Source organism: Diaporthe citri, assembly GCF_014595645.1.
Source record: "Diaporthe citri strain NFHF-8-4 chromosome Unknown scaffold_6, whole genome shotgun sequence".
In the NCBI taxonomy this organism is placed as follows: domain Eukaryota; kingdom Fungi; phylum Ascomycota; class Sordariomycetes; order Diaporthales; family Diaporthaceae; genus Diaporthe; species Diaporthe citri.
Genome location: NW_025064851.1, coordinates 2,643,235 through 2,655,237, shown reverse-complemented (window position 1 = coordinate 2,655,237; position 12,003 = coordinate 2,643,235). Strand labels below are relative to the sequence as shown.

The 12,003-nt window shown below is 53.5% G+C and overlaps 4 protein-coding genes across 4 annotated transcripts; 3 read left to right on the top strand and 1 right to left on the bottom strand.

Annotated features, from left to right (window-relative positions):
- Positions 1–4,126: 4,126 nt before the first annotated feature.
- On the top strand, positions 4,127–6,012 carry INS49_012746 (uncharacterized protein; the record flags this gene model as incomplete). The annotated part of the gene is made up of 3 exons (XM_043173448.1): positions 4,127–4,688; positions 4,824–5,772; positions 5,823–6,012. The coding sequence occupies 3 exons, from the start codon at positions 4,127–4,129 to the stop codon at positions 6,010–6,012; spliced, it is 1,701 nt and encodes a 566-aa protein (XP_043022745.1).
- An 832-nt stretch (positions 6,013–6,844) lies between these two features.
- INS49_012745 (uncharacterized protein) lies at positions 6,845–7,517 on the top strand (the record flags this gene model as incomplete). The annotated part of the gene is made up of 3 exons (XM_043173447.1): positions 6,845–6,994; positions 7,090–7,353; positions 7,422–7,517. The coding sequence occupies 3 exons, from the start codon at positions 6,845–6,847 to the stop codon at positions 7,515–7,517; spliced, it is 510 nt and encodes a 169-aa protein (XP_043022744.1).
- An 847-nt stretch (positions 7,518–8,364) lies between these two features.
- INS49_012744 (uncharacterized protein) lies at positions 8,365–9,322 on the bottom strand (the record flags this gene model as incomplete). Its single annotated transcript, XM_043173446.1, has 3 exons — positions 8,365–8,660; positions 8,780–8,946; positions 9,021–9,322. 3 exons carry the CDS (start codon positions 9,320–9,322, stop codon positions 8,365–8,367), a joined length of 765 nt encoding a protein of 254 aa, XP_043022743.1.
- A 1,431-nt stretch (positions 9,323–10,753) lies between these two features.
- Positions 10,754–11,868, top strand: INS49_012743 (uncharacterized protein; the record flags this gene model as incomplete). Its single annotated transcript, XM_043173445.1, has 3 exons — positions 10,754–10,802; positions 11,209–11,582; positions 11,683–11,868. 3 exons carry the CDS (start codon positions 10,754–10,756, stop codon positions 11,866–11,868), a joined length of 609 nt encoding a protein of 202 aa, XP_043022742.1.
- Between the last annotated feature and the right edge of the window lie 135 nt (positions 11,869–12,003).

Below are 12,003 nucleotides of genomic sequence, written 5' to 3'. Positions count from 1 at the left end.
CGTACCACTCTTGTAGCTTTGAATCGAAACTCATCAGTTTGTGCTGTCAATATCGTGTCCGTGCCATCGTCTGGGTCCTGGTGTGTACACATAAGTGCTAACGGGATGTTAAGGACTAATACTGATTCCTCAACGGCCTGCCCTTGGAATGACATCGCGCACACGGTTGTGGGATCATATGATCTATACTGGGTCCCATTTTTTAAGCTCTTTTTGAGGGTCGGCGGAGCCGGTGTTGGCGCGCCCCGTTTGCTCTGACGGGAAGATATCCATTCATAGCCTGGGTGTAGTGGGACTCAGCGGTATTAGGCGATTGTGGATCAACGTATAGTCAGCCAGCTGTAATGTGTACCTATTTCTCGGGCTACGCCGCGGGCGGCATGTGGACACGGGTCTCGAAGCGAAGCGCTTAATGCTGCCTCAGCGGTGTAGTCTCGGTGACTCGCTCAAGTGTAGGGTCAACGAGGCAATCACGAGTCGCGGTCGGAGTCGTTGTGCCTGTCTGAGTCGGCTGAGACGGGAACGATTCATCCATTTTTCCGTCGTGAAACCACGCTTCTAAAACTGCTTGAGCTATGCCACGTGTTTGACCAATCTCTAGTCCACCGGAGCCGGAGCAGAGGAAAGATATTTCCCTGTCATGCTTGTGGGCCTTCTGCTTAGAAGTCTGTGAGGCGGGATCAAGGTCTCTCGAGATATCAAATCACTAATCCAAAGACCCCTGCCGAGTCGACGAGTGAAAAGTAGAGCTTTCAATGTCTTAGGTTTAAGGGCGAGACCGCCGATTCTGGGTCTATTTGGAGATCTATTCTATCTACCTGGTACAGGGGTAAATGTGTCTTCCAATGAAGGAGGACAGCCCATCTAATTGTGCAGCAGAGAGCATGTTAAAGTTCTCGTACCTCCACAGTGGTGGGGAGCAACAGTGAGGTCCACTGGTCCACTTTCTGCCTTCGCGGGCCGCGAGATTTCCTGCTCCACAAGCACGACTCAATCGAGCCGTCTCCAGATCGTGTTAGGTGGCTTAGTAGCAGAGGCGTTTGAGGGGTCGAGATTCTGCCAAGGATGCCTGGGAACGCAAGATCTTACCGCAAGACCCCGAGTCGGGTCGGTCGGTCGCTTCGCTGATGACTCAGATGGCTTGCGTGTAGGATGATTGCACGTATGGCGACAGAAAAGAAGCCAGGCCGTGATCGATTGGAAGTCTTTCCTAAGCTCACGGTGACTATCCACATTTCTCATAATTGTATACTCGTTTCGTGCTTGGCATCCTCCGACCAGGGCAAGCCACAATTGGCAAAGTCTTTACGGACTTGAGCAACTCTTCGAGCTCAAATTGAGATGTCGTCTCATGTCTGCCAAGCTTTACCGACTGCTTATGAAGGGATTTACATATACAGATTTAGTCTCTGTATGATATCCATGCAAGACGGTGCTAGTCCCATGGAACGTTCTCGGCGAAATGTCGAAAATGGGCCTTGACCGTTACACGCCAAATGGCTTTGACCGTGTTGGGTAGGCCGGTAATTGTTACACGGAATTAAGCTCTGCTAGGATCTCATATGAACCTAACCTGATTGCTCCTGCACACAAATATTACGGCCCAAGATGCCGGGCTGCTCACAAGGCTTGCATGGTGAATAGATTCCCGCGTCAATTCCCGCGTCAGGCACTCTGGCTCTACTCCTTGGGGATCTGGATCGAGCCTTGGACCTTGAGGCTAGCGGCAATAACATATCACTTCACCGGGCCGCGGGACGATAATACTCACAAGAGCTCATGCTCCGCCGGCGGGTCTTGTGGTGGATATTAAAGTTTGTATGCTGCAAAGCCCTCAAACACAATCATGCCAAACGTGCCCCATTGTGCTACGGGGCTTGGGTAGCGAACCTATCTCGAGTGTTTTTCCGGCAACCTTGACCGGGGGTCCGCAATCACCCGGTCCATCCTCAGAATCATCGTGCGAGCACGTTCTTCCAGAGAAGGCGCGGCAAGGTTGTGCCAATGGCTTCTTACCGCTTTGTGCGCATGACTCCATGAGCCAAGGTCTTGTACTCGAGGTTCGTTCCATCGGGGTGAGGGCATTATCTTGTGTTGGGGACGAGAACTGCTTCAGTCAGGCATCCTTGTATTCGACCGGGCTGGGCCGGGGCGTGCCGAGCGTAAGTGGTTAAGCACATTACTCCTGGCCCGGGGCCGGCGACAATGATTCAGGCGGCTGCGTCCCGGCTCTCCCGTTCCGCGACGAAGGGGAGATGTCCACGACACAGACTGCACCAATTATGCTTGAGCTGTTGGGCACGAGACTAGCCATGCCATACCGTCGTGCAGACACAGCGGGACAGGGCGCAGCCACTCCGGATGATTTTCTATCAAGCTTCTGTTCCAACATGTTCCACGTCTTACACCTTTCTTGACCAGTATTTGCGATTGTTGATCACGTGTCTTCTGTATTGAGAGGCAGCGTGCGCAGAAATAATGTCGTACTAGAGACTGATAAATTGTGCCCCTGTTTTATCTAACTGATATACATCTCTTCGACAAGTTGCCTTCACACGTGGTGTTGTCCGAATCAGATCATACCAAATTGTACCGGGCGTCTAATCAGCTATGAACGTCCATCGAGTCGGAAGTCATGCCAAAGTGGTGAGCATAGAGAGCCTGTTGGTCTGCTACGGGCCGTGGTACATTCATGGAGATGCCTTCTCGCGACCACTCACTTGGGAACTAATTCGTTGCTCAGACTTGAGACAATGGAGGCTAGCAGGACTGGTGCAAGTACCGTAGTACAACAGCTTGTGCTAGAGATCCGGCTTACTGAAGCGTTAAGCTTTATTTAGGTTTATGGCGCGGCTTGTGTAACGCGTTTTAAGTCTACATGCTTTCGATAATCAAGGGAACATGTGAGGAATCTGCCTACGTCGAACTGTACCTCAAAAGCGCCTTCAGGACCTCCGCTAATACACTGAGCAGAGCAGGTAACACCCCGCCAAACAGCACAAAATTAGATCGAACGTTGAGGAAGATCAATCATTCTCTCGGTTACTGCCAAACAGCCAGCTGGGGCTCTACAGACCATCGCCCCACCCCTGCATGGCTGTATCAGTGATGATTACAGTCAAGACAACATGCTAGTGCATAGCGTACCGACGTTCTGGGTCGAGCTCGTTCTAGGCCAGCTAGCGGCGTTCTACACCTTACAGTACTTGCCTAGAGTATGTACCGATCGAGGTTATGAAACCGCCAGATGGCTCACGCGCGCGCTAAACAAGTTACTAGGAGCTTGTAGTCTCTCTACGGCGGAGAAACATACGGCCGTAGTGAATCAAAGGAAGCCAACTAGAGAAGTTTCGCGGGGAAGTACCCCAGCGGCTCCCAAGCACGGGTTGTGGGGAAAACCTGGGGATATCGAAAGTCTGGGGAAGGCGTCACTCCGGAGAAACCAGGAAACCAACAGCACTGGTCGGACAAGCGAAATTCAATGCACAATGCACCTCGGGTATTGAGTTGACTTGAACCATGGTATCAGAAGTTCGCAACTGCAGCGTTGCAGGCATCGGAGAAGCGTTAAGTGGGAATGCAACGCTAGGCTTGGCCACGTGTATGTCTGTGCCAGTGACGCCGATCCAGATGTCATCCTGCAAGCCCGCGTATGATGGCGGCGATTAGCTTGCAGCAACCCTACCTGTCACTTAAGGAAGGAGCGCCGGACGACGGGATCACCTTCAAAAGGTCCAATTGCCGCGCCCCATCCCGATGGGAGCTCTTGGGCAGCTCTCTCCGCACCTGAGATCCAATGGTGTACGGCGTTCGTGTGATCTACGGCCAGGGCTGGAGCGATAAAATTAGCATGTAGCATCGCCTCCAGGTTCTAAAGGAGCAGCCGCGGGTCTCGATAAATATTGTGCACACGTTGTCCGCAACCTGCCGGAGCTGTGAGTTTTCGACTGTACTGCCGATCCACTCCCAAAGCGGGCGTCTAACATTTCGGACGACTCTGCGGAGTTGCATTCTCGATTGCCCTGCTCAAGTATCGTCGCACCTACCCCATAGCGCGAGATTCGAAGCCGACTTTCTTACCTCTCCTCAACCGCCTCAGCTGGCCTCGTAAGATCGCTCGCCGAAAATGGATGAAAACCTGGACGAAAACACCATCCGGGAGCTGGAGGAGGTCCTCCACACGAAGATCTACCCCGGCACGGAGCTCATGCAAGATGTGGGAACTCACCACTTCGTCAAGGGCAACAATCGCTCTGTTCTTGTTCCTCAGCCGTCCGACGACCCCCGTGACCCCCTGAACTGGTCGCCGTTCTGGAAGGGTGCAACGATCTTCTGTGCCACGGCCGTCTCTTTCAGTCAGAACCTCGGGCCCCTTGCCCTTGCGCCTATGTTCGGAAACTACATCCAGCTATACAACCGCAGCCTTGCAGATGTCGTACAATTCACGGGAGTTGCCATCCTGGTGCTGGGATTCAGCAACTTCATCTGGGTTCCGATGAGCACCTGCTTTGGAAGACGCCCCGTCGCAATATTTTCCATGACGATATGTGTGATCTCCTCGATCTGGAGAGCCAGAGCCAAAGATTACAACAGCTTCATGGGTGCTTCCGTTCTCAACGGGATTGGCGCAGGTCCTTGTGAGACTCTGATGCCTCAAGTCATTGCAGACATTATCTTTTTGCATGATCGTGAGTGATGTCTCCTTGCCTAAACTTTTCCATTTAGCATTTAGATCTCCACGTCCTGTGAGACATTTCGAAAGACAACTGTCCAGACATTTCAGACTGTCAAATGGAATTTTCTAATTGAGAACGAATGTACAGGTGGAAAGTACCAGACACTATACTTCAGCTTATACTTCGGGTCTTTGATGGTTGGGCCAATCATCAGCGGTGCGATGGCTGAGCATACCGGAGTGGAAAGCTTCTGGTGGTTCAACACGGGAATGTTGCTCTTCACCCTGCTGGTCTGCATCTTCTTGTTCCCAGAGACTCGGTATCACAGAGCTTGGGAGACAGGTGACACACCGAAGCCACCGCCGGTCAGGGACCCAAAAGCGACTGTCGACAAGGTGGAAGGTTCACTCCACGAGAAACATAGCGGGACCGACCAAGAAGAAGCCCTGGGAACACCAGCCACCCATGCAGCAACGCAACACAGCGCCGCCGCCGGTGACAAGATTGCTCCTACCGAAACACACATCGATCCTTGCCTGGGCCGAGGAGGCCCGGGCAAGAAACAGTTCTTGCCCTTCCAGCCCTATTCAGGCAATTTGTTCCGCGAGCTCTGGCTGCCATTTTACCTACACCTCTTCCCAATTGTCGAGTTCGCCGCGTTCGTCGTCTCATGGAGCGCCTCCGGCTTCCTCGTCGTCAACTTGTCTCAGTCCCAAGCCTTCGCCGCCCCGCCATACAACTTCTCGTCCCAGACTATCGGGCTGTTCAACCTCGCGGTGCTAGTCGGTGGAGGAGTTGGTCTTTTCACCTGTGGGCCTCTCAGCGACTGGGTCGCTGCTTATCTGACCAGGAGGAACAACGGCGTCCGAGAGCCAGAGATGAGACTGGTGGCCATGGTCCCATACATCATCATCATGGTCATTGGCTCCATCGTCACCAGCGTTGGCTATGACTACCACTGGAAATGGGAGGCCATCGTCATTATAGGATACAGTTTCCTGGGATGCCAGGTCGCGGCCCTGCCAAGTATTGCCTCGACATATGCCATCGATAGTTACAAACCGGTGACGGGATCGTTGTTCGTGACCATCACGGTGTGAGTACCACCTCCCCGGACCAATTAGACAACAACTGACCGTTCAAAAGAAACAAGAACCTCTGGGGATATGGCGTTTCAAAATTCTTGACGCCATGGGCAGAGGAGAAGGGTTTCATCCCACCGATACTGACCAACATGGCTCTCATCACTTTCTTCTCCTGCTGCGGTATAATCTTCTGGTTTGCTGGTAAGAAGTTCAGAGGTATCACTGCAAACTCCTTTGTACACAAGCTCTAATAATTGGCTTGTGTCGGGGGAGTCATGGTTGGAGGGTTGTGCTTGTTGCATATACCATGCCTATCTACCTAGGTACCCAGGTGGCTGTATACTCGGCAATCTGGCTGTGAACTCAAGCACCAAAAATGACGTCAAGTAGCAGACGCATATTGGAGGATTCTGAAGGCTCTCCAGAGTCCACGGGAAGTAATGTAATGTCAAATTGGGCTGTTGGCAACATTTCGGGATCTCACATTTATGGTGGAGCGGGAAGACCCTTCCTCGATGACGCTTGTGTCAACATGTAAGGAAGTGAATACCTGCCCTGCGTTCCGGGATTCACAGCTGGCTGAGGCGTCCGGAATAAATGCAAGTCATTCCATATAGTGTCAAACTTAGTTGCGGTTGGTCATCCTGCCTCCGAGCAACTTCCAATTCATGTTGAACTGCAACAGGAAGGCACGGGCGTTGTAGGTCTCGAGTATGCCCGGGCCTGCCAACAAGTGTTTTACGGACAACCACCTGGACTCGTAATGGAAAAGGAAGGAGCTGATCTCACTGTTATTGAAATCAGCCTGGATCCTAGGACTCGGTTTGCCTTCACAAGATTCGGACAGTGCACTTTTCCTCCATCCCATCTTTTGAGCACTGGTCACCCAAACATCACTTTGAGCATTCGTTCCAACCCATCCCTTTCATAACAAGCACATCTTAGCATAGAGCCGTTGGGATTCAGCTCTTACGGACCGCAAAAACCTCTTTCTCTGTACGAGCCTTCACCACTCTTGCTGCCGCGCCACTTGCAACCCGCCTACGTCACCTTCGGCCCATACCTCGAAAATAACTATCGAAGATGTCTTCCAAGGCTCTCGTCTCCTTCCTTTTCGCCTTTCCGTGCGCCGTCGCAGCCGTAAGGCCCTGTTACGACGGTTTCGAGCTTGAGGTCGGCGAGAGATGTTTGCTGGAAGGGTTCGAGTTCTGTGACTGGAACTGCGAGAACGTCGTATGTCTCCGCCCCGTGGTACTCGTGCTTCTTGCAGCGACTGCCCCCAGACACGACTTCATTTTTACTGACCGGAGTGCCTCACTTAAACGTAGCTGGCTTGCACCAATGGGACCTGGCACCTGGTGGAGAGCTGCACCGTAACCGACGATTCCTACTGCCGGATCCTGGGCGCCGGCAAGGCTAAGTGCATCCTGGACGAAGACGAAGAGCCCGTTGAATACAAAACCTCCGGAGCCGCAGCCATCGCCTCCGAGTCTAACCCTGGATGTATGCCGTCGTTTAGGATCGGTGCGTCTTGTGGCAGCGACCCAAAGCTCGAAGGGACTATGAGGTGTGACGACACTTGCAGCAATGTTGTATGTGAACACCAGCCGCTTGATGTTTGATCCAGGTCCGTTCTCAGTGATTGACCTCTCATGAACAGGGTATCTGCCACAATGGCGTCTTCCAGGTGAACAGCCCCTGCGCTCCGGGACGTTGCCAGTGGAATGCAGACTCTGGGCTGCCCTTCTGCATTTGATCACGGCCTACTTGGGTCACATATGGGATCCGAGATGAATGGCAACTGACGCGAGAGTCAATGGCATCGGAGGCATCGGAGAGATCGAATGAACGATCGGATGTGTTCTTCTTTATTCATAACAAACTCACACAACCTGCCCTTCTAAGATAGCCCAACCAAAACGCAGAGAGATAGATATAAGCCCTAAACTCCTCGTCCACCACAGCCGGTTCTAGATGCTATTTCTCCCGCGACTGTGATTCATGATGTGTTCAAATGCAACCATGTAGCCTAATATCTCCAAAGTAGGGTAGATACCGCTCTCAGCATGTTTCCAAAGAACCATATCTCCCCAGATTGGAAACAGTGCGTAGGCCACACGGGAGTTGCAACATTCCGCGGATCCCACAGTGTTCAACACCCTTTTCTAACGGTGGCCCAAAACCGGCCACTCCGAGAAAAAGGAAAGTTAAGCTGCACGTCGTGAGTGCGTCGGCTTGGCCGTGCAGAACAAGAGCGTTGATAAGCTTGAGTCGTTTGGTTTGCGGACGACTCGTGGCCGCAAAGAACGTACTCATTACACACAGGCCTTCCGTTTGCTTCCTCCAGAGTGAACAGATGTTTTGATGCACACGTTTTGCAAAGCAATCTGTTCGCTGGGCCGTTCTCTAGTTGAAATGTGGAGAGTCTCTAACAGTATAGACCACTGCTGGAGTCAAGGTCTGGGATCATTGCAACGCCTCAATTTCTTATTATCCAACCCTCATTTCATGTTCCATAGCTGCTCCAAGTGGCGCCTCTGCGCTTGCTCTGCGTCAGCTTCTGCATCAAGGTGTCTATTCAATTGCCTACGCGGCTATCGCATCTACCGCACGACATAGCCCCCATCAACAGGCAGATTCACACCCGTAAGCCAGCTCGCATCATCGCTGGCCAGCACTACGGCCAGTTTGGCAACGTTCTCTGGCGTGCCCACACCCCCGAAAGGATGTCGATCGGCGAACACATCCGGAGACGGCCCATGAGCTGTCGTGTCCTCAAACATGGCCGTATCCGTGAACCCCGGGCAGATGGCATTGCAATGGATGCGGTGTTTTGCATATTCCAAGGCCACCTGCCTGGTGAGGCTTGAAACCGCTCCCTTGGAGGCGCAGTACGATGCTGTCGGCGTCAAAATCAGCACAGGCCGTTGGCATCAGACTAGGTGGGGGACTTGCGGCATCCAAACGTTACTATCAAAGCCATGATGCTCGACGTGTTGACGATCCAGCCCCGGTCACCGCTCTCATGGGGCTCTTGGGCCAGCATCTGCCTGAGGGCGAACTTGCACCCGAGGAAAACGGATTTTGCGTTTACGCGCATGGTCTTGTCCCAGATGTCCTCCTGCATCTCGTGCAGCATGGCTGGGGTTGTGGCCTCGGGGCTTATGCCTGCGTTGTTCACCATGCTTGCGTCTGTATATCAGCGTCCCAGTGGTCTTTTTGCCCTTTATTCTAGCGACGCCGGCTTTGAGGGACCTACATATCTAAACGACCGAATGTCTCTATCGCGAATTTAACTGCGTTCTCGACCGCAGCTGCATCTCCGACGTCGGTCTGCACAAAGGCTGCGCTCTGAGGCCCGATGAGCTCGTGAGTGGGCTGGCCTCCGGGCACCTGATCAGGGGGATTCTTGTGCACAGCGACGCGCAATGCAGGCGAGAGGTCGGCGCACACGACCTTTGCGCCCTCAGCTACGTAGCGGAGAGCAATGGCACGCCCTATGCCGGAGGACGAGCCCGTGACGAGGGCGACCTTGTTCGTAAGGCGCGTTCCAGTTGCCATTATTTATCCAAGCACGTTGATTTGAAAGCTAAAGAACGGGTGGATCAGGACCAGATGGCAGCAGACAGTCAAGCAAAACTAGAGTGACATTTATGAGAAGACGCTTTTATTATGGTTTGTTGTGGTTTTGGTTCTCGCCCGCCTCCATATCCACACAGCGCTTCCTGAGGGGGTGGAATCGCTGGTGAGGGGAAAGCGGGCAACGCAGCTTCACTACAGCCCGAGGACCTGCGAGAGCGCACCACGCTGGTGAAGCTTGGCTGGCGAAGCTTAAGAGGCGATGGTGGCCTCGAACTGGGGCTCCAAGGTACTGTTTCAGTTTGCGGTCTTTGGCATTGGGTATGCCTAATTGCTGACCATAGGTGATCTTGTGCCGTGCGCGAAGCCATACTTTCCGTTCATGAATGTCAGTTTTGGGCAGAAAACGATGATGGTTCAGGTCGCCCCGTGTTGAAGTCCTCGGTTCTTGTGGCACTCGCACACAAAAATCCGAGACGATTCAAGAAGTAGGAGGAACTGAATCGACAACACAGAGAGAAACCAGAACTGCCTGCAAGCACCGGCTCATGTGAAGTTGGAAGTCGATCTGGTGAGTGGGTGATATGTGACTAGGTAGAGATCCCGACGTCAGGAGCAGGACAGCGTCGAATCAAGCTGCCCCATGCTGTCGATCCCCGAGGGGGCTCTTATCTGCGCAGGTGGGCTCGCCCGGAGCGATTGACCGTCTCTCACAGGCCGGAGAGGTCAGGTGGGAACCATTTGTGTGGGAGTCTCCGGCGGGTTCCAAGGTTAGCTGCGTCGGACCATGCCGCATCGAGGTAGACGCCAGGAAAAGAGGCTGCAGGTCGCGAGAGTGGCAATACTGTCTCTTTCCCGGACACTACCTAGGTAGTTCAGACAGCCAATCTGACGGTATATGGCTTCATCTGCGCGAGCTGTTGTCCACCAGCCAACGGGCGGGACGAGGACTCGCCCCCAGCCCTTGGCGGAAGCATTTTGCAGCATGCCGTTGGGGTGTGCTTGCAGCTGCCGTGAGCTGCTCCTCGCGTGGTTCTAGCGATCAAGAGACAGAGCGGTATAAAAGAAAAAGGAAAGCTTTGGGAGGGATGTTTCCACAAACAAAAGTGGCCCAACACTGTAAGCCAGTGTGGGGGAACGGCGGTCAGGGCACCCCCAGCTCCTGGAGCTTGGGGCAATTTGGACTTGGATGGACGCTCTGGGAAGGTCGAGGTCGGGGTGTCTGGGGTGTGTGCATTACGGCCATGAAACCTGCCACCGTTTTCCATCACACCACATCGGAATCCCGATCCTAATCTTAGTCCCATCCCATTTTCTTTCCCAGACACAACTTCTCGTGCTGGAAGGACATCATCAAGAGTCGCTCTCGCAGGTCCAAGCCCTCTCTGCACCGATTGGTACAAACCCACGACCATGACACGATTATCAGTCTACGGCGCCTCCCTCGCCGTCTTTATCGCCGGTACGTAATCCCAAGTGTCCAGCCACCATGGGCGCACTTCCCGGCCGAATCCACTGTCTTTGCACCTGCCTCCGTCATCCAAGAGCCTCCTCTTGCACCAGCCACCAGCCACCAGCTCCCAGCTTCCCAGAAGACAGGGAAAATGGCAGGGAATCTGCAGCGCTCCCCTATATCAAGCTTCATTTTTGTGCAGAGTGAATGCTTCAGCGCGAAGCTCGACCAAAGGTGCCGCGTTTTTGGACGTGTGCCCCGCGTCGGGTGACCGTCTAGTCCTGGAGACTACACGAGTCGGAGTCCCAGGCAACGTCATATCATGTCGTCGAATACGCAGCAGGGCAACAATGCTCGTTCACTTCACCGCCGCAGGTAGCCCATCATGCATGGCTAACATCGCACTCCCCAACAGCGTCGGCATTGACCCTCACGTCCATACTCGTCCCACACTGGGTCAGCATGGACGTGGAATCACAAAATAGCGACACCGTCTACTCCCAACACCTCGGCCTGCACCACTACTGCAACACCGCCCTGCCCGACAAGCCCTGCCGCACGTTCCCCGACGAGGAGAAGGACTGCGACCCCAACGATAGGTATTTCTGCTCGATGTGGAGGACGACTGGCTTCCTCATGAGCTTCGCGACCGTCGCCGAGCTTGCTACACTTGTCTGCTTTGTTGTGGCCATCGGCGGAGGTTCTGTCAAGAGGGAGTATGGCTGGAAGGTCTTGTGCGGCCTTCTGACCGTGGTCTCTGTCGTACAATTCGCTGCTATGGGGCTTATTGTGAGTTTCCTACTCCGTCCCGAGGCTTTGTCACATTCGACCCGGACTACTTCACGATAGGCAAGGCTCTTGGTTTGCTGACTCTAGCTCCCCATTCTAGTCATTCCTCTACGATAAAGACGAGTATTTCTCCGTCCCAGGCTGGAGACTCGACACGTCTTGGATCCTATGTACTGTTAGCGCTAGTGTGGCTGCCATACTGGTTGGTGCCCTGGCATCATGCGCCTACTTCCTGCCGCCAGAAGACGATGGCTACAACTTCCTCGACGACCCCATCGACGTCTAGTCTCAACCAGGCAGAGCGAACGGGGGATTCCTGGCGAATCGACTTCATTCGCAAATTTTGTTTCTTCCAGTCACATTAGAAATATACACGGGGCGTTTCGGGCATACAGGACACGGGCATATCCATTTTCTCCTT